The sequence below is a fragment of the Salvelinus sp. IW2-2015 genome, linkage group LG4q.2 (genome assembly GCF_002910315.2).
Source record: "Salvelinus sp. IW2-2015 linkage group LG4q.2, ASM291031v2, whole genome shotgun sequence".
In the NCBI taxonomy this organism is placed as follows: domain Eukaryota; kingdom Metazoa; phylum Chordata; class Actinopteri; order Salmoniformes; family Salmonidae; genus Salvelinus; species Salvelinus sp. IW2-2015.
This window is the reverse complement of record NC_036843.1, coordinates 9360095-9382810: the sequence shown is the minus strand read 5'-3', so window position 1 is coordinate 9382810 and position 22716 is coordinate 9360095. Positions and strand designations below refer to the sequence as shown.

The 22716-nt window shown below is 43.1% G+C and overlaps 2 protein-coding genes across 2 annotated transcripts in view; one reads left to right on the top strand and one right to left on the bottom strand.

Moving 5' to 3' along the window:
* vash1 (vasohibin 1) overlaps window positions 1-22716 on the bottom strand; it is a 541933-nt gene that overhangs the window by 465746 nt on the left and 53471 nt on the right. The window lies entirely within an intron of this gene.
* On the top strand, window positions 13088-22249 carry LOC111963250 (delta-like protein 4). The gene is made up of 11 exons (XM_023986563.2): window positions 13088-13679; window positions 13850-14113; window positions 14433-14490; window positions 16681-16944; window positions 17610-17670; window positions 17801-17931; window positions 18720-18889; window positions 19220-19436; window positions 19626-20376; window positions 20607-20715; window positions 20869-22249. The coding sequence occupies exons 1-11, from the start codon at window positions 13626-13628 to the stop codon at window positions 20872-20874; spliced, it is 2085 nt and encodes a 694-aa protein (XP_023842331.1). The 5' UTR covers window positions 13088-13625; the 3' UTR covers window positions 20875-22249.

The window sequence follows — 22716 nt, the reverse complement described above, 5'->3', positions numbered from 1 at the left end:
CATAAGTTATGACGTGTAGAATTTCAGGAAATTAACTGTAAAACACCACATTTTTCTCTCTGCCCCATGGCAAAATTAGTAGAGTTGCAGGACATTTGTTTTAAAACTGCAACATTTTCTCTACGCCCCATTGCAAAATGTGTAGAAATGCAGGAAATTAACTTTAAAATGTACTTTTTTTCTCTCTCTGCCATCAAGGGAGCCACTACAATGTTTTGCCTGCGAGGTGGGGTGCCCCCCAACCAAATCTTGCTGAGGGCCCCAAAAGGCTAGGGCCGACCCTGCTCCGACCTTATAAACATTGCTTTAAGAAAATGACACTTTCTAGTTTTAATCCCAGTACTGTTTATGCATCAACCTTTCATACGTCACTGTACACATTTTGAGTTATTATTATTACTAACAGCCCAGTCAGGGTCTCAACTTACTGTTGAGAGTTAGAATAGTAGAATACACAAAGTGCAATTTCGAAATTTGGTTGTGCGTCAGCAGTTTTCCTCTTGTTATGTCAGTCACTGACAGTCATTCAATTAGGCCATTTAAGGTAAMATTTTTTAGATTGGTAAATTAGTCTAACCAGCTATCTAACTTGCTTTAAAACGGCAACGTTTTCTCTACGGCCCATGGCAAAATGTGTAGAATTGCAGGAAATTAACTTTAAAATTGATTGTTTTTCTCTCTGCCATTAAGAAGGGGGCCACTAAAATGTTTTGTTCACAAGGTGGGTTGCCCCCTAGTCTAATCTTGCTTAAGGCCCCCAAAACGCTAGGGGCGGCCCTACTAAACCTTACAAACATTGCTTTACAGTACATACACTACTGTTTATGCATCAACCTTTCATACGTCACTGTACACATTTTGTGTTATTGTTATTTCTAACAGCTCCGAGTGGCTCAATCCTCATGTATCACATTGTAAACATGACTCAACATGCTAACCAACTGGCATTTAAAGTGTGTGTCCAGACAACATTTAGTTACTTAATAAGCCATATCCTCTTTGTTCCAGTGTCATCTAAATCCCAGGCAGCCCAGGCAGAACTAAACAGCACTAGTGATTAAAGAGTGTTGTCAGTGCTGTCGTAGGGGTAGCAGAGTGCTGGCAGGACACTGTTTAGTCAACACTACACCAAGAGGGTGGTTGGAGAGTTCCAAAACAGCCTTGGGCTCTAATTTGTAATATGTCTGACCGAGCCAGCAGCCATTTGAAGGTGCTCTGAACTCACCTACGGGATAGTCTAATTTTATGGATTACTATGAAGTTGATAAAGATCAAGATTACAAATCTCATGACGGGAGAGTGACAAAGAAAATGGTAATTACTGAATATAGAAACTGTACATTTGTGTATTTCTATAACTGCAGCTTCAGTGCATCTCCACATGCTCCCTTGAAACCAAGTGGGGAACATTCCATCATCTGATTCCATTACGCTGTAGCACATCCATGTGTTAGTTCATCTCACCCACCACTCCCTGATATACTGTAGGTATAAACCCTGCTGCCTGTCCAGTTTAAGGGTTTATCAGGAAACTGTGCTTGGTGCTGTAAACCTGTCAATCAATGGAGTCTACACTGCATTCACATTCACTGGCAAATACGCTCTTAAAAATACTGCCATTACTACTTTGAAAATTCCAACTAGTTGAGGTTAACTTCTGGATTTAAACAAACAACACCAACATTAAAACTTTACTCTGCAGAGGATTTGCATTTGCAGCATTGAATAGCTACACGTGTAGCTCCCGTTTCAGATGAAACAAGGCAGTAGAGTGCAGTGGACAAACAGCACTGGGTTCTCTAGTCGTGACAGCAGGGGATTTCTCTTTGTATAGGGCGAAATGGTTAGATACCTCAGAACCATTGGCAGAGCACATCAAAAGCTCAATTGATTCGTTGGATTGGAGCATAGAGATCAAATGTGCTGTTAAGAAGTGTTAAACTGATGTGACTCAAACAAGGGCAGGTTTTTGGACAAAAGGGGCCACCTGTTAACACAGTAGCTAATTTCCCATTGCACATGCCCAGTGTGTGGATACTGTTGGAACAGTGAACCTAATAGGCACACATCAGACATGACACAGTACTGACACTGGCAATGAGTCAATTGAAGAAGGAGATACAATCAAGGGCTATATCATTTCCAAAAATCTATTTCAAAGACACCACAATAATGTAACGCCCTGTTTATTAATTATTTTATATTGGATTGTCTATGTAAACCAACTATGTACTCAAACTACAAGCCTACATAAAACACTGAAATATTGAGTAGCAAGATATATTGGTTATTTGTCCTTTACCTGTGGCCTCCGTTATTTGCTTTGAGCAGCTGCCTGTCATAATCTGACATTTAAAAAGTAATTTGAGTAGCCTAGTCATTTGAGCCATGTCCCATGTCATTGTATTTGTCATTGACCTGATGCCAAATACAGATTTACAGTCAAAAAAAAAAAGTGGACACAGATGAAAGAAATTCAGTTATGAAAATACGTTGATCCCCCTTGACTTGACAGGTGTTGAAGGGTACCTTCATCTTCTAATATGTTTTGTAAATATATTAGCATTGATAGAGGCTTATAGAGACGTGTAATGTCAGTGTTGTGCTGGTACACTCACACATGACAGTTAAGAATCATATAAAACTTCAATGTAAAAAAAAAAAAAAACATCAATGCAATAACCCACTGGGCACAGACTGGTTGAGTCAACATTGTTTCCACGTCATCTCAATGAAAATAAGTTGAACCAACGTGGAATAGACATTGAACTGTTGTCTGTGCCCAGTGGGAAGATGATGATTTAGGTTAGATATTTGTAATGAAATGTCAAGGGAGTTATATTAATTAATGATGAATTCTGCTCATGTAGATGTGGCCGATGTGAAATGGCTAGCTAGTTAGCGGTGGTACGCGCTAATAGTGTTTCAATCGGTGACGTCACTCGCTCTGAGACCTAGAAGTAGTTGTTCCCCTTGCTCTGCAAGGGCCACGGTTTTTGTGGCGCGATGGGTAATGATGCTTCGTGAGTGACTGTGGTTGATGTGTGCAGAGGGTCCCTGGTTCGAGCCCAGGTTGGGGCGAGGAGAGGGACGGAAGCTATACTGTTACATAGACATGATACACTGCCCATTCTGACCTAAAGGCTATATAAAATAGTCTGGCCAAAGAAAAGATTACATCAGGCAATTTATCATTAGTAGAAGCTATTAGTAGCAGCAGCGCTTAAAGCTAAATCCAAATGCACTTTCATACCTTCTGTTTCCCAATGAAAATGTTATTTCTAAGGGTTTCAGATCCAAGAGGGGGGCAGCTATACAAAACACTGCCACAAAGAAAAATGTCGTGCATTAAAGGGTTACTGCAGATGGAATTATGGACGGCCTATGTCTCGTTTCCAAAGCTGTGTTTACACAAGGCCTGCAATGAGGGAAGAGAATAGAGCCAGTTAGGTTATTGTTTGCATTGGCCGAGTGTAAATAAAACTAGGGGTGGAGGCTGAAATGTCATATTATTTCAGGCTAGGTTTTGAATCTTAAAATGCAAAAATAAATAAGGGCACAAAAAGAGTGATAAAATGGGATTGGGGTAGGAGGTGATGGGTAAATATTGAGAAAGTGTAAATACTGGAGATTCAGCTCCATATCTGATGCTGTCTGTTTTTGTTTGTGATATTTGGAGGATGTAGGTTACAAATCCAGGCAGCTTAACTTGTACTGCTATGCCTTTACAATGGATCGCAAAGGGATGGCAGCTAAATCCAGAGGTATTCACTTACCACCTCTTCAATTATTCATGTGTATAGATGTTTGGAAATGTGTATGGGGCCTTGGGTAAGACTTGTTAGCACAATACTGAAGCTCACCAGTTTCCTTCATTCAGTCAGAATCAACATGCTTTTTACTGATTGCATCCAAATGCTATTACAGTAGTTAGAAATCAGGAACATAACACTGCTGTCACAACTTCTACCGAAGCCGGTTCCTCTCCTTGTTCGGGCAGTGTTCGGCGGTCGACGTCACCGGCCTTCTAGCCATCACCAATCCATTTTTCACGTTCCATTTGTTTTGTCTTGTTTTCACACTCACCTGGTTTCAATTCCCTAATTACATGTTGTATATTTTCTCTCTGTTTTCCCCCATGTCCTTGTCGGGAATTGTTTGTTGTATGTATTGGTGCCAAGTATGTTATGGTGTGTGACGGGTTTTTACCCACTTTCTTTATTTTGTATGTTGGTTTTCGGAGTTTGTAAGCATTTATTTAATAACTCCGTTTATACCAATTTCGTTCTCCTGCGCCTGACTTCCCTGCCACCAGCACGCACCCCATTACGGCTACAGTAGTCTGGCTGAGCTCAGGGACTATGACTCAGATCTCATTACATTCTGAGCATCACTACTACTGTACGTACGTGTTGAGTTAACCTGTCCTCCACACCAACCAGTTTGAGGGACTCCAGCGATTCTCCACAGGACCAGTCCAGTGTGCCACGGTGAATGGTGGGAAAAGGGCTCCAGTGCCGTGGAGATGTGAGATGTGCAGGATTATACACATGGCGTTTCAGACTCAATAGTACATTGTCCCTATGCTCAACAGAAACGCCATCCATTAATAAGTCAAAGGTGGGGGGTGTAGATGAGGTCATCTCTGCAGGAGTGTTCTGCCGTGAGACGCCATCTGGCAGGAATATCAAATTCCTGCAGGTTTTGGTCCTGCAGAATTCGACCTGGAATTTACTTGGTCCTGCAGGAATTGCATTATCTTGCAGAAATGTCAAAATCCTGCAGGTTTCGGTCCTGCAGGATTCCTGCAGTAATTGTCATGTTTGTGCAGGATTTTCAACATTTCTGCAGGACTCCTGCAGGAATCCTGCAGGAACATCAGGGACATCTCCTGCAGGATTGTGTCAATGCTACAGGATTACTACAGGACACAAAAAGTTGAATTCCTGCAGGATACCTGCAGGACTTATTTGTAAGGGAAATCCTGCTGGACAAGGCAATCTGCTCAATAAGTGATAAAGCCAGCAATGCTGTTACCCAGCATTAGTCTATGTGTGATAAAACTGTATAAGGGGTTTCAATTATTTGTTTAAGTCCTACATTTACTTCATTGGGTTCATTTTAGTTTCCGTCTCTGAACAATCATTTGATCTTAAAAACGAAAGAGAGAAAGTTATTTAATAGTGTGGATACTATTGTGTGGATACTATAAGATCAATAAACATAGCTGTTTAGGTTAAACTAATATACAATGAGTAGGGCTACAGTTAACCTCCACTTCAATTTCCAGAATTGGCTGTCTTCCAGTGAAGGTCATGTAATGGGGCTATTGGATGGTTGAGCAGGTGGCTGTGGTATTTTACAGGGCATTTATTTCATAGAAATAAACAAAACATGAACAGGGTAATTAACACTTAGTTTACATGAAACACACAACCATAATCAAATGCAAAAACAAAAATATGCGTAAAGTAAAAAAATATATGTACAGGACCAGTCAAAAGTTTGGACACACCTACTCATTCTAGGGTTTTTCTTGATCTTTTTGCTATTTTCTACATTGTAGAATAATAGTGAATACATCAAAACGATTAAATAACACATATGGAATCATGCAGTAGCCAAGTGTTGAGATTCTTCAAAGTATCCACACTTTGCCTTGATGACAGCTTTGCACACTCTTGGCATTCTCTCAACCAGCTTCACCTGGAATGCTTTTCCCAACAGTCTTGAAGGAGTTCCCACATATGCTGAGCACTTGTTGGATGCTTTTCCTTCACTCTGCGGTCCAACTCATCCCAAACCATTACAATTGGTTTGAGGTTGGGTGGTTGTGGAGGCCAGGTCATCTGATGCAGCACTCCATCACTCTCCATGTCACGGCCGTTGTAAGGAGGAGACCAAGGCACAGCGTGGTAAGCGTACATTCTTCTTTATTATAAGAACGAACACTGAACAAAACGAACTGTGAAATTAATATGAGTAGTGCAGACAGGCAACTAAACATAGAACAAGAACCCACAAACACCAAAGGGTAAATGGCTACCTAAATATGATCCCCAATCAGAGACAACGATAAAACAGCTGCCTCTTGATTGGGAACCATAACAGGCCACCATAGACATACAAATCACCTAGACCTACAAAAACCTTAGACATACACAAAAAACCCTAGACAATACAAAAACTAACGTACCCACCCTAGTCACACCCTGACCTAACCAAATATAAGAAAACAGAGATATCTCAGGTCTGGGCGTGACAGAACCCACCCCAAAGGTGCGGACTCCCGGCCGCAAACCTGAACCTATAGGGAGGGTCCGGGTGGGCATCTACCCTCGGTGGCAGCTCCGGTTCTGGACGCGGCCCCCCTCTTTACGCTGATCCCTCCGACTTTGTAGAACCGGACCACGGATCATCGCTGGAGGCTCCGGACTGCGGATCATCGCCGGGACGGCCCAGACTGGGACCGTCACTGGAGACCCGGACTGGGGACCGTCGCTGGAGGCCCCGGACTGGGGCCGTCGCTGGAGGCTCCGGACTGGGGACCGTCGCTGGAGGTTCCGGACTGGGATCGCGCTGGAGGCTCCGGTGGGGATCGCCCTGGAGGCTCCGGCGAGGGATCATCGCTGGAGGCTCCGGACTGGGGATCGCCGCTGGAGGCTCCGGACTGGGGATCGCCGCTGGAGGCTCCGGACTGGGGATCGCCGCTGGAGGCTCCGGACTGGGGATTGTTGCTGGAGGCTCCGGACTGTGGACCGTCGTTGGAGGTTCCGGACTGTGGCCCGTCATTTGAGGTTCCGGACTGTGGCAGCGCACTGGAAGCCTGATGCGTGGTGCCGGACTGGTGGTACCGGGCTGAGGACACGCACCTCAGGGCGAGTGCGGGGAAGAGGCACAGGCCGTACTGGACTGTGGAAGCGCACTGGAGGCGCTGATGCGTTGGTGCCGGAACTGGTGGTACCGGCTAGGGACACGCACCTCAGGGCGAGTGCGGGGAAGAGGCACAGGCCGTACTGGACTGTGGCGAATGCGGGGAAGAGGCACAGGCCGTACTGGACTGTGGAAGCGCACTGGAGGCCTGATGCGTGGTGTCGGAACTGGTGGTACCGGGCTGGGGACACGCACCTCCGGGCGAGTGCGGAGAGGAGGCACAGGACGTACTGGACTGTGGAAGCGCACTGGAAGCCTGATGCGTGGTGCCGGAACTGGAGGTACCGGGCTGGGGACACGCACCTCAGGGCGAGTGCGGAGAGGAGGCACAGGACGTACTGGACTGTGGAGGCCACTGGAGATCTAGAGCGTAGAGCTGGCACACTGCGTCCTGGCTGGATGCTCACTTGAGCCCGGCAAATGCAAAGAGCTGGAATAGAGCGCACCGGGCTATGAATGCGAACTGGAGACACCGTGCGCATCACTGCGTAACACGGTGTCTGACCAGTTACACGCTCCCCAGCACGCCCGCACTGCAGCGCTCTCAATGCTAGCACTTCTCTCCGGAATCTTGCGTCGAACTCCTCATCCGACTCCCTGACTGGCTCTGGTTCGCTCCTTGGCTCCGTCGACTGCTCTATGTGCCCCCCCMAAAAAAATCCTTGGGGCTGCCTCTCGTGCTTGCCTCGTTTGTATTTCTCCTCGTAATATTGCCGTTCCGCTTTTGCTGCCTCTATTTCTTCCTTCGGAAGGCGATACTCCCCCGCCTGCGTCCAGGGTCCTGCTCCATCCAGAATCTCTTCCCATGTCCATTCCTCCTGAACACGCTGCTTGGTCCTTTTGTGGTGGGTTCTTCTGTCACGGCCGTTGTAAGGAGGAGACCAAGACGCAGCGTGGTAAGCGTACATTCTTCTTTATTATAAGAACGAACACTGAACAAAACGAACAAAGTAACAAAACGAACTGTGAAGCTAATATGAGTAGTGCAGACAGGCAACTAAACATAGAACAAGAACCCACAAACACCAAAGGGAAATGGCTACCTAAATATGATCCCCAATCAGAGACAACGATAAACAGCTGCCTCTGATTGGGAACCATATCAGGTCACCATAGACATACAAATCACCTAGACCTACAAAAACCCTAAACATACAAAAAAAACTAGACAATACAAAAACTAACGTACCCACCCTAGTCACACCCTAACCTAACCAAAATATAAATAAAACAGAGATATCTCAGGTCAGGGCGTGACACTCCATCTTGGTCAAATAGCCCATACACAGCCTGGAGGTGTGTGGGGTCATTGTCCTGTTGAAAAACAAATGATAGTCCCACTAAGCGTAAACCAGATGGGATGGCGTATCGCTGCAGAATGCTGTGGTAGCGATGCTGGTTAAGTGTGCCTTAAATTTAAAATAAATCACAGACAGTGTCACCAGCAAAGCACCCCCACACCATCACACCTCCTCCTCCATGCTTCACGGTGGGAACTACATATGCGGAGATCATCCGTTCACCTTGTCTGCATCTCACAAAGACACGCCGGTTGGAACCAAAAATCTCACATTTGGACTCATCAGACCAAAGGACAAATTTCCACCGGTCTAATGTCCATTGCTCGTGTTTTTTTGCTAATTTATTAAAAATAAAGAATAGAAATAACTAATGTAAATAAGTATTCAGACCCTTTGATATGAGACTTGAAATTGAGCTCAGGTAAATCCTGTTCCAATTGATCATCCTTGAGATGTTTCTACAACTTGTGCGGTTACCATGTGTGGTAAATTCAATTGATTGGACATGATTTGGAAAGGCACACACCTGTCTATATAAGGTCCCACAGTTGAAAGTGCATATCAGAGCAAAAACCAAGCCATGAGGTCGAAGGAATTGTCTGTAGAGCTCCAAGACAGGATTGTGTCGAAGCACAGATCTGGAGAAGGGTACCAAAACATTTCTGCAGCATTGAAGGTCCCTAAGAACACAGTGGCCTCCGTCATTCTTAAATGGAAGAAGTTTGGAACCACCAAGACTCTTCCTAAAGATGGCCGCCTGGCCAAACTGAGCAATTGGGGGAGAAGGGCCTTGGTCGGGGAGGTGACCAAGAACCCAACGGTCACTCTGACAGAGCTCCAGAGTTCCTCTGTTGAGATGGCAGAACCTTCCAGAAGGACAACCATCTCTGCAGCACGCCACCAATCAGGCCTTCATGGTAGAGTGGCCAGATGGAAGCTAGTCCTCAGTAAAAGGCACATGAATGCCAAGTGTCATGTCTGGAGGAAACCTGGCACCCTCCCTATGGTGAAGCATAGTGGTGGCAGCATAATGCTGTGGCAGGGACTTGGAGACTAGTCAGGATCGAGGGAAAGATGAACGGCGCAAAGTAAAGAGAGTTCCTTGATAAAAACCTGCTCCAGAGCACTCAGGACCTCAGACTTGGGCGAAGGTTCACCTTCCTACAGGACAACAACACTGAGTACACAGCCAAGAAAACACAGGAGTGGCTTCGGGACAAGTCTCTGAATGTCCTTGCGTGACCCAGCCAGAGCTTGGACTTGAACCCAATCGAATATATCTGGAGAGACCTAAAACTAGCTGTGCAGCAACGCTCCCCATCCAACCTGACAGCGCTTGTGAGGATCTGCAGAGAAGAATAGGATCAACTACCAAAATACATGTGTGCCAAGCTTGTAGCGTCATACCCAAGAAGACTCGAGTCTTGTAATCGCTGCCAAAGGTGCTTCAACAAAGTACTGATTAAAGGGTCTGAATACTTATGTAAATAGGATATTTCTGTTTAGTTTTTAGTTTTCTTTGCAAAAATGTCTAAAAACTTATTTTGCCTTTTGTCATTATGGGGTATTGTGTGTAGATTGATGAGGGGAAAAATTATATAATCCATTTTAGAATAAGGCTGTAACGTAACCAAATGTGTAAAAAATTAAGGGATCTGAATACTTTCCCGAATGCATTGTATATRTATAGCCATTGTGTATTTATTCCTTGTGTTATCTTTCTATTACTTTCTATTTTTCTCTCTGCATTGTTGGGAGGGACCCGTAAGTAAGCATTTCACTGTTAGTCTACACCTGTTGTTTAAGCAGGATATTTATTTTATTTTATTTGATCCATGCAAGTAAATCATTAATTGTTGCCTAGGGTTGAGGCCCTGACCCTAGCTTCATGTCCACTCCCAGCTCAACCCTAACCCTGGCCCTAACCAAACTCTGGATTCCCTTCCACATCCCGGCTCAACCCTAAACCTAGCCTCCACCCTAACCCTGAGCCCAACCCTAACCCTGACCCCAACCGTAACTCTAACCCTAGCTTCATATCCATTCCCGGCTCATCCCTAACCCTAACCCTAACCATAGATTCATGTCCACATCCCAAAACAACTACAAACCTAGCCTCAACCCTAACTCAACCCCAATTTTAACCCTAACCCTGGCTTTATTTCCACTCCTGGCTCAAACCTAACCCGAACCCAACTTAATGGCCACATCCTGGCTCAAACTTTACTCTAACCTCAACACTAGCCATAACCATAACTTCGTTTCCACATCTTGGCTCAACCCTAACCTTCAACATCTTGGCTCAGCTCAACCCTAACTCTAACCCTAGCCTAAAGGTTAGGGTGGAGGTTGGAGTTAAGGTTGAGCTGGGATGTGGACAATAAGTTAGGGCTAGGGTTATGGCTAGAGTTGAGCCAAGATGTGCAAATGAAGCAAGGTTTAGACACATTTTAGGGTTGAGCCGGAAGTGGACATGAAGCTAGGGTTAGCGATAGAGATAAGCAGAGGTAGCACGAAGGCTGTAGGTGCAACTGCCCTAGGGCCCAAGCACCTATGGGGCCCGTAAGGAGCCCCATGTTCCTGGAGATTTTTAACCCAACATTGTAAAAATGCAACACTTCCTAAATTGCATCCTGTACAGGTCCTAAACTCAAAAGTAATGTCCAACACTACACAATGCATCTCTTTAGCTCCAGATGCACTGTATCTCTCAGTAGTATTTGTAGTGTGTTGGTATGATTATTGTGGCATCAGTAGCTTCTGAAACCTAAACTTGTCCACAGAGACCATAGTAACCTACACAAGCATTTGTTGTAGGCCATCCATACAAGTAAATATTTTTTCCTGTCTTCTTTAAAATGTAGAAAAAATTAAATTAAGGAACAAATATTCTGTGTCAGGGCTAGAGGTAGTTTTGTAAGTGTAACATTGGGCTTAAAGGGTTGACAAATTAACATTGGGCTTAAAGGGTTGACAAACTGAGACCTTGAGTGTAACGGCGTTTGAACCAAAATGCAGCGTCTTGATATGACATTATTTATTAAAGAAAACACGAACTTCACTTGAAACTAACAAAACAACAAACGGAGTAGACAGACCTGGACGACGAACTTACATGAAACACGAAGAACTCACGAACAGGAAAATGACTACACAAAATGACGAACGAACGAAACAGTCCCGTATGGTGCAACATAGACACAGACACAGGAGACAACCACCCACAACAAACAATGTGACAACACCTACCTTAATATGATTCTCAATCAGAGGAGATGAAAACCACCTGCCTCTAATTGAGAACCATATTAGGTACCCATTAACCAACATAGAAACAGAAAACATAGACTGCCCACCCAAACTCACGTCCTGACCAACTAACACATACAAAAACTAACAGAAAACAGGTCAGGAACGTGACATTGAGCCACATTCATATATTGATAGACAAGTTAGAGAGACTGTTTTCCTTCCAAATTCTGCAAATATGGACAACCAAATACTTTAAGAGTAACTGATGTTCCCTCTACACACCAAAATAACAATATATATATATATACTGTATATATACAGTATTTATACAGTATATATACACTACCATTCAAAAGTTTGGGGTCACTTAGAAATGTCCTTGTTTTTTAAAGAAAAGCACACTTTGTGTCCATTAAAATATTTCTCACATGGAATAGCCTTCATTTCTCAGAACAAGAATACACTGACGAGTTTCAGAAGAAAGATCTTTGTTTCTGGCCATTTTGAGTCTGTAATCGAACCCACAAATGCTGATACTCCAGATACTCAGCTAGTCTAAAGAAGGACAGTTGTATTGCTTCTTTAATCGGCACAACAGTTTTCAGCTGTGCTAACATAATTGCAAAAGGGTTTTCTAATGATCAATTAGCCTTTTAAAATGATAAACTTAGATTAGCTAACACAATGTGCCATTGGAACACAGGAGTGATGGTTGCTGATAATGTGCCTCTGTACACCTATGTAGATATTCCATTAAAAATCATCCGTTTTCAGCTACAATAGTCATTTACAACATTAACAACGTCTACACTGTATTTCTGACTAATTTGATGTTATTTTAATGCACAAAAAATGTGCTTTTCTTTCAAAAACAAGTACATTTCTAAGTGACCCAAAACTTTTGAACGGTAGTCCACATGTAAATTCTTAAAGACATTGGTGTGGCTGAGGCATAAGAGGTTGTGAACAATAATGAATAGGGGTGTAAACAAAGAAGAGTGCTCGAGAAAGTGTGAAAATCATTCAAGGGCATTATTCTCCTACTTTTCTCCAAAGTGGGATAACAAGTTTATCAAATTTCAAAGAAACATAATTCCCCCTTGTTTCCCCCAACTGCAGTGTATGATATACCATTTTGAAGCTCTGAGTCTGTACCTTTATAAATGTAAAAACGGTTGACACTCATCTTTTCCCATTGACTACAATGTATTGACACAAGCATCAACCATGTGACACTTGTATTTTCACATTGAATGCAATGTATTGACATAAGCATCAATTTGTTAATGCTCATCTTTTCCAATTGACTTGAAATGTATTGACATAAACGTTCATTGGTTGACAGTCATATTTTACCATTGACATAAGTCAACTCTGTGACACTCATCTTTTCCCATTGCCTGCAATGTATTGACAAAAGCATCAACCATGTGACACAGCTTTTCACATTGAATGCCATGTATTGAAATATGTGTCAATTGGTAGATGCTCATCTTTTCCCATTGGCACCGCAAAGCCTGCTGGGAGCATGACCAATTGAAATATATTTTGGAAAAACGTGTCATGATGACGTTTTCCTATGATATGATGTTGCAAAATGTGACATGAGGTTTGGTTGCAATAGGCTCGGATGGAAAGGGGCGGCGTTTATTGATTAACAGTATTCATAATAAGTACACAAGTATATAATGTAAGCGAGACATCAAACACCCTTCATTAAGAAACAGTCTGCTTTGTGACTGATGTACTGCCACATTTTCACAACAATATTGGCGCCACCAGAATCGTGTTTCTGTATAAGCAAAGCGCAAGAGTTGCATCAACACGCCAAGAGAAAGCACTTTCTCAGCAGGATCATGATGGAAGGTCATGGTAAAGACAGAAGGATGACTAAACTGTGGATATTGACGTTACTGTTATGCGTTTAACCTGCATCTCACTGTCTGGATAAAAAGGTTTCTCAACTTCTGCGAGTATTGGATTGCGGAGCAGGGTTTAGTCCAAAAGGGTTTTGAAGAAGGATTTATTTCCCTTTTCCTAATTTCATATTTCCTCATCATCCCATCACTGCTTGGAATAGCAGCTCTCTGATGAGAACAGGTTATTTTGCAAAGGATACGAACCGATCTGTGGAAAAGAATGGCAACTTGGTTTACCTTTATCATCGCAATTGTTATAACGATTTTTACGCAGGTAATTTTACAGTTAAACTATTTTTGGAATCGTTCATGCCTGAATGTTGACACAGCAATAGTGTTGTAATGCACAATAAAATATCATATAATACGCCTAGAATAATTCATAATGTAAATGTTTGCAAAGCAATATTGTTTTATATGCATTAATTGATTATCCTCCTTTAGGTTCTGGGATCTGGTGTATTCGAGCTTGATCTTCATCAGTTTCAGAATAATAGAAGTTTGCTGGCAAACGGCATAGCTTGCAGTCCAGCCTGTAGGACTTTTTTCCGAGTTTGCTTGAAGAACTACCAGACGATAGTGTCACCAGGTGACTGCTACTTCGGCAGCGTCGTTACACCTGTACTAGGCAACAACTCGTTCAGCGTCATGGAGGACGGCACGTTCACTAAACCTATTCGCCTGCCACTCACCCACTTTGCATGGCCGGTAAGACGTTATGCACTGCCTATAATTGAAGTGGTTATATATACTGTATCTGCCTATTGATGCATGGAACAACGGTGTTTGCAATGAGATAGGTGGTGAAGAGCGTCCATAAGCATAAATCCAAGGATTGCACTATCCGATATGGATGTAAATAATATGAAACAAGAGTATATTAGATTTCATAACATGTTATTAGCCTAGTCTACACATATCGTTCAATTTATATATATATATATCTTAAGTAACAAAAAGATGTGCATCTGTACAAATTAAATAGTTTAAATGTTAGACCCTTATTTTTTTCCACATGTCCTTCTAGGGTTCGTTTTCTCTAATCATTGAAGCATGGTATTCTCCTTCAGCGGATCTACCTGAAGGTGAGTAGTGCGCGCCATACATGACCACCGCTAGGTGGCACTGTTACAGATGTTTGAAAAATGCTCCCTATGCCGTCGGTCGACAACAGGTCGACAACAGGCGACCTACGTGCCAAAACCAGCCCGCTAATCAATTTGTTTTGCTCCCCAAAGTTAAATAGGACTAGTATTTTAGTTTTTGGTCAAAAAATTATGTAAAATCACCAGGAATTCAGCTAGAATTAGTTTAATTTAGGAAATATGTTCCCAAGTATTCCCACAAATAAAAAAAGTTAAAAAAGAGACATATGTGACAGTGTCTCAATGTTATCAAGGTATAAAATTATTGTTATTTTCAAATACAATCTCTTTTTGGGCTGAGACCGACAAAAATCGCCCCACGGCTGGATCTAGTTGCCTACCCCTGCCCTACACACTATACTTATATAATTAAGTAGTATAAATACATGCAATTTATACAGACATTTTGCAGTTACATAAAACTTGGAAATGTGAACGTGTTGATGTCCATGTGTCAGGATGAGTTACGTGCAACAGAGCACTTCTTTTATGCTCTGTCTTCAACACAATCGCACTTCCTTTGGTTTATTTTAAGCGTGGGAAAGTGTGCAAGTCTTAAGTGAGGATATCTAAACCTTGCCAAAAGCCTCTGACGGCCTTTCCTGTATTTTACACCTTTTTGCTCCCTTTGGAAGGGGAATAATGGGTTGAAAATATTTTGCTGACAAAAAGGAATAGGACATTTCAATCACAGTACACTACAACCATTTTAAAGAATAGCGCACAGGCCTTGATGAACCATATATACAAAAGTATGTGGACACCCCTTCAAATTAGTGGATTCGGCTATTTCAGCCACACCCGTTGCTGACAGGTGTATACAATCAAGCACACAGCCATGCAGCCTCCATAGACAAACATTGGCAGAAGAATGGCCTTACTGAAGAGCTCAGTGACTTTCAACATGGCACCGTCATGGGATGCCACCTTTCCAACAAGTCAGTTCGTCAAATTTCTGCCCTGCTAGAGTTTCCCCAGTCAACTGCAAGTGCTGTTATTGTGAAGTGGAAACATCGAGAAGCAACAATGGCTCAGCTGCGAAATGGTAGGTTACGTAAGCTCACAGAACGGGACCGCCTGTCCTCGGTTGCAACACTCACTACCGAGTCCCAAACTGCCTCTGGAAGAATGTCAGCACAAGAACTGTTCGTCAGGAGCTTCATGGAATGGGTTTCCATGGCCGAGCAGCCGCACACAAGCCTAAGATCACCATGCGCAATGCCAAGCGTCGKCTGTAGTGGTGTAAAGTTCGCCGCCATTGGACTCTGGAGCAGTGGAAACCTGTTCTCCGGAGTGATGAATCACGCTTCACCACCTGGCAGTCCGACGGACGAATCTGGGTTTGGTGCATGCCATTAGAACGCTACCTGCACCAATGCATAATGCCAACTGTAAAGTTTGATGGAGGAGGAATAATGGTCTGGGGCTGTTTTTCATTGTTCGGGCTAGGCCCCTTAGTTCCAGTGAAGGGAAATCTTAACGCTACAGCATACATCGACATTCTAGGCGATTCTGTGCTTCCAGCTCTGTGGCAACAGTTTGGGGAAGGCCCTTTCCTGTTCCAGCATGACAATGCCCCCGTGCACAAAGCGAGGTCCATACAGAAATGGTTTGTTGAGATCGGTGTGGAAGAACTTGACTGGCCTGCCCAGAGCTCTGACCTCAACCCCATCTAGCACCTTTAGGATGAATTGGAACGCTGTCTGCGAGCCAGGCCTAATCGCCCGACATCAGTGCTCGACCTCAGTAATGCTCGTGGCTTAATGGAAGCTAGTCCCCACAGCAATGTTCCAACATCTAGTGGAAAGCCTTCCCAGAAGACTGGAGGTTGTTATAGCAGCAAAGAGGGGACCAACTCCATATCAAGGCCCATGATTTTGGAATGAGATGTTTGAGGAGCAGGTGTCCACATACTTTTGGTCATGTARTGTATATCATAAACTGAAAACTTTACTTTCTGTATATCCTATAGAGATAAATAATTCAAGACAACAATGTGCATTGTTTGTTTTGACCTTTTTAACAAGCATAGACTGTATGCATGCAATGATACCTATTTGATAAGGCAATGAAAAAAGAACTTTAGGCCATACTATCTTGACGGATTTGTTTTGTTCTCTATCCCCGCAGATACAAACAACCCTGCCTTATTGATTAGTTATTTTTCCATCCAAAGAAAGTTGGAAGTAGGGGATGAGTGGTCCCAGGATGTGCAGAGTGGGGGGCAGACRGAGTTAAGGTACTCATACCGGTTCATCTGCATTGAAAATTACTACGGGGACAGTTGTTCCAAAATATGTGCTCCAAGAGACGACCGTTTTGGCCACTACACCTGCAACCCTGAAGGGCAAATATCATGTCTACCGGGCTGGAAGGGAGAATACTGCGAAGAACGTAAGCAATCAAGAGTGAAATGTTCTGGGTTTCTGAAGATTTTTCACATTATGTAGTAAAATTATATTTCTCAAATTAGGCCTATTTGCAAAATGGGTTCTATCGTGTCAAGATGCTGCTGCTGTAGAAAGGCTTGGATCATAGTTGTATTTTGGAGTGACAAGGATGAGCGAATAAAAACTGTAGCTCCCTCCCAACCCAACCCCTTCATCCCTAGATATCTTACCATTTTGGCCACGTGGGTAGAATAATCCTGGGTAGCGTTCTGGAAAAGCAGCACGCGCCGAGTTAATCGCAGCATTATTATCTGCCACGTGCCACTAAATTGAGGTCTATTTCGTTGAGCGGGAGGGCAGCAGCTGCAAACAGGTTTCTAACAGCCTACGGACAACAATGGGGCAGCTGTCCTCTTTTGAGAGCAAGCATCTGCTCAGGCTTAACCAGCCGTTAAACACTAGTCTTGTAACCATGCAAAATCAATGTCACATACAACACAACACAGAAGCAGCAAATGAAGGTTTCTTTATAAATAGACAGGTAACAGGTTTGATGCTACAACAGTTGAAATGTAATTCCTAATCCAAACCAGAAGTTTATGATGTATTGTTGAATGGAATGAGTTGACAAAAAATGAAGTTCATGTTTTGTCTCAATTTTATATGCAGCAATTTGCCTCAAAGGGTGCAGCAAAAATAATGGAAATTGCTCAAGGCCAGGAGACTGTGTGTAAGTATACAATAGTCATTTTAGTGTGTGTGTGTGTGTGTGTGTTTATATGCCTGCTTGCCTGCATGTGAATATGCCTGCATGTGTGTATGCACACAGTGCTAAAAGTGTTGTGTTTTTTCTGTGACAGATGCAGAGAGGGCTGGCAGGGAACCTTCTGTGGTGAGTGTAAGAGACATCCATCCTGTAAACATGGCACCTGTCAGCAGCCCTGGCAGTGCACCTGCAAAGAGGGCTGGGGAGGCCTCCTCTGTGACCAAGGTCAGTGTCTCAGGCTCCTYTGGGTCCTGCTGTGAAACAATACAGAAGTACAGCAGAAAACACAGGACATCCTATATGACAGTAGAAATATGACATGTTCCTATGATATTGCAAGAACAAGAGTCATCAGGCGTTCTGATTATGAAAGGAGAAAAGTGGCGGGGAGTAACTGTTTTTGATATAAACATTTATCCAGTGGTGTAAAGTACTTAAGAAAAATACTTTAAAATACTACTTAAGTAGTTATTTGGGGTATCTGTACTTTACTTTACTATTTATATTTTTGACTACTTTTACTTTTACTTCACTACATTCCTAAAGAAAATAATGTACTTTTTACTCCATACATTTTTCCTGACACTCAAAAGTACATGTTACATTTTGACAGGAAAGTTGTCAATTTCATACACTTATCAAGAGAACATCCCTGGTCATCCCTACTGCCCCTRATCTGACGGACTTACTAAACACAAATGCATCGTTTGTAAATTATGTCTGAGTGTTGGAGTGTACCCCTGGCTATCCGACAATTCATATTTTTTTTAAATGTGCTGTCTGGTTTGCTTAATATAAGGAATTTGAAATSGTTTATACATTTACGTTTACTTTTGATACGTAAGCACATTTTAGCAATTCCATTTACTTGTGATACTTAAGTATATTTAAAACCAAGTAGTATTTTGCTGGGTGACTTTCACTTTTACTTCAGTAATYTTTTATTAAGGGATCTTTACTTTTACTCAAGTAGGACAATTGGGTACTTTTTCCATCACTGCATTTGTCCACAGATCTGAACTATTGTACCCATCACAAGCCGTGTCGTAACGGGGCCACCTGTATGAACACGGGCCAGGGGAGCTACACCTGTACCTGCCAGCCRGGCTTCACAGGGGACACGTGTGACAGCGAGGTCAGGGAGTGCGACAGCCAGCCCTGTCGGAATGGAGGCCTGTGCTTGGTAAGCCCGGAAAGCCTATCCGTTTCCCACAACACACAGCACACGCAGGCTTTCCTGTTTTTGTTTTTCCTCTATCCATGTCTCTGGGCCAGTATAGAAAAATGCAACAGACAGAGCAATAGCCAGATCGTTGATCCAGTTCAGACTCTCTCTCCTGTTAATGCATGTCATTCAAACTGGGGCAAAGGAGGCATGATGAGATAATAATGTGGAGTCGCAAAGGCATCGAAATGAGAAGCACAGCAACAAACCTACAGTACAGTGATCTTTGCTGGAATTGTTTCCCATGACAGTGGGCTGTGATAACCTCTGACTCTTTGTGGCCCACAGGACCTTGAGAACGGCTATAGGTGTGCATGCACGCAGGGGTACGAGGGGACGCACTGCGAGCACAGAATGCTGACTTGTGCCGATTCACCCTGCTTCCATGGGAAGTGCAGAGAAAGGGACAACGGGCGGAGCTACATGTGCGAGTGCCCAGGGGGCTTCACTGGACTCAATTGTGAGAAGAAAGTGGACAAATGCACCTCCCTGCCCTGTACAAATGGTATGTGATAGTTTCCACTCTCTCTACATCTCAATAACAAGAACTGTCTTTGATTTATTTTGTACACTGTCAGTTAAGAGCACTTACTCAAACAGATCCATTTGGAATGTTCTYTCTAGAGACATCTGCATTAGAGCTAACTTAAARTGATTGTGATATGCGCTGATAACACTGGTCTGCTCTATTCAGGTGGACGTTGTGTTATCCACGGCACCACACGCTGGTGCAGCTGCCGCTCAGGCTTCTCTGGCCCACGCTGTGAGATCAACATCAACGAGTGTTCCATGAACCCYTGCGCCAACGGAGCCAACTGCATGGACCGCATCAACGACTACACCTGTATCTGCCCCCTGGGCTACAACGGCCGCAACTGTGACAAGCCCACTGACAGCTGTGCCTCCAAACCCTGCCTGAACGGTGGGACCTGCACCAATGGGGCCAAAGGCCAGCCTGCTGCCTGCACCTGCCCAGCCCACATCAGCGGCCYCCAGTGCCAGTACTACGATGTGCCTTTACTCATCCCCCCCAGCCCCAGCCCCAGCCGCGTTAGAGAGCCCCTGGACAGGCTCCACTGGGCAGCCATCTGTCTGGGTGTGGGCATGGTGGTGCTCCTGGTGCTGATCTGCATGGTGGCCATGGTCCTGCGCCACATCCAGCAGCAGAGGAAGAGGAAGAAGGACTCAGAGTCCATGAACAACCTATCAGACGTCCAGAAGGAGAACCTCATATCTGACCTGCAGCTGAAGAACACCAACAAAAAGGTGGACCTGGAGGTGGAGGTGGATTGTCTCAGGGAAAAGTCCCAAAACCATAAACACATCAACTACCACTTGGACTACAAAACCTTCAAGGAGTACAAGGATGAACCATCAGAAGAGGATAAAGATGAKAACTGTAAAAAGATGATAGAGGAGAAAATGCCATTGACTAGAAAGTACAGGTAAGTTCCCATTGGGGACAGACGACAATTCAACGTCTAWTCCACGTTGGTACTGAAATGACATGGAAACAACGTTGATTCAAACCAGTGTGTGCCCAGTGGGGAGAAATGCTGCTTGCAGATGACAACCTGGATAGATTTGGACCTACTTCCTATTCTCCAGTGTTTGATAAATGACAGTGGTTTGGATTTGTGCTTGAGTGTTGACATGTTTTACTTTTCATTTACAGCGAAAGGCCGGAGTGTAGGATATCAACGATATGTTCTCSAAGAGATTCAATGTACCAGTCTGTGTTTGTGATAGCAGAGGAGAAGAATGAATGCGTCATAGCAACTGAGGTAAGCTTTTATTTTCACATTTCCTCTGAACATGTTCCTGCAACTCTTGACACCATGTCATTAACAGTTATCAATCAGCAATGCAAAAGTTGATCAAGGTTTCCATTACATTGCTCCAATGATTAAACTGGTTTCCTTTTTTTCTTCTCCTAGGTATAATACATGAATGGTATCAGACATTCTGAAGAATGGATATCTTCTGGACTGTTTACAGGTTTAGAAATAGATGGGATTTATTTAACTGCAAATTGCTGCTCTTGAAAACTTGATAACTGGACCAATCCTGTGTGCTCTATGAATGCAATAAAATGTAAGGACTGAACCCACTGTAATAGAGAAATAATGTGGGCTTTTGGACGTTTCAMCCTCAGTGTGTACTGACAGATTCAGCCCGTTGACAGAACGTCCCACTATATCCATGGGAAACAGGCCTGTGTTAATGCCAGCATGCCCATCAGCAGGATGAGAGGGCTCTGTCTGGAGATACTCCACCTTATTGTGATAATCAGCAACCAACCAATCAACTTACTGCCAACAAGCCTATGGAAGGAGCCAGCTACTTCCATTTCTATACCCTGGTGAAGTGCTATATAATAAGGCAGACTTTGTTTAATAAACTTTCAAGGAGAGAATAAAAACATCTGGAAACGGTTCATTTTATGAGAATATTTGAGACCCAAGGCCTATGTCAATTTTGTCAATTATTTTTTTATTTTTTTATTAAACTTTGATAAATAATGTATGCATCCCGAATCATAGAGCCTTAAGTATGGGTTAATGAGCTAAATTGGTGCCCAGCTTCTTCATGGATCCAGTGCACAACAAAAATTGAAGGGAAAATACTTAATAGAAAACAACTGATGCAATACACGATGCAGTGCCAGGGGTATTCAAGAAGAAGCAATATTTACTTGTTATTATGCAACATTGCCCAGAAATGAAGACAAAGAAAAACAAAAGTGACTATCATACCAAGGACGCCTTTAATTAGAATTGACTTCACTGAACCAATAATGTTATTTTTAAGATTAGTATTTCACTAGTTATTTAAATATTTCGAAGCACTGGTCTTTCTATGTTTTATAAGATTATTTTGTATATAATGTATATTTATAAATGTAGAAGTCTCTGTACAACTGTTTTTTTATTTGATGCCCAAAAAGTAGAATTTATTTTTGAATGTTGTTGTGATTGTTGTTTTTTAAAACAATGAAAAAATATCTGGTACACTGTTGTTTGTTGGTTTCATGTTGAGTATAATTGGTCAACTATAAAGCTATAAATTTGCCTAGATATTGGAATGATCAAGAACCTTCAGTTGAAATCCACCACCTGTTGTGGAAATGGCTTCATTGTCTAGATGATGTATGACCTTGTAGCAGTTATAATAATCACAGTGGTGAGAGGCATGTGTGTCAATGTGATGTTAAATCAATGTGCTCGCAACCATTCAGTGGACAGTTTTGTATGTGACAGCAATGTGAGAAATATGGACAAAGTTATATATTAAAACATGTCATGTTAAAGTACGGTACACAGATTGGTCAGTATTTGTATGCAATTGTTKTTTTTTTCCTCAAAAAGAACACCAATCTCGCTATGCTGCTTGTCGTTGAGCATCCATATCGCTTTCAACTGGCTTCAAATTTCAAACTGTTTCCTTGGATGTCTGCCCCATAAGCTAAAATACTGAGACAAGGCACAATCTAGAAAAGAGGCTACTTAACAAACCATGCAGATGCTTTAGGGTGTGACCCTACACCACTGGGAAAATCAGCATATGCCTCCTCTTTAACTACTGTAAGCATGAATGCAGAAAATAAGACCACAAGAGTCCAGTGGCAAGTTACCAGCAGCCTTGAAGGGGTGTTAAAGCCAACACATCACCTTGGCCAGTCCTGATCTCCCCAACAATGACATGTAGGCTATCACATGCTTGCCTTTACACACACACACACACACACACACACACACACACACACACACACACACACACACACA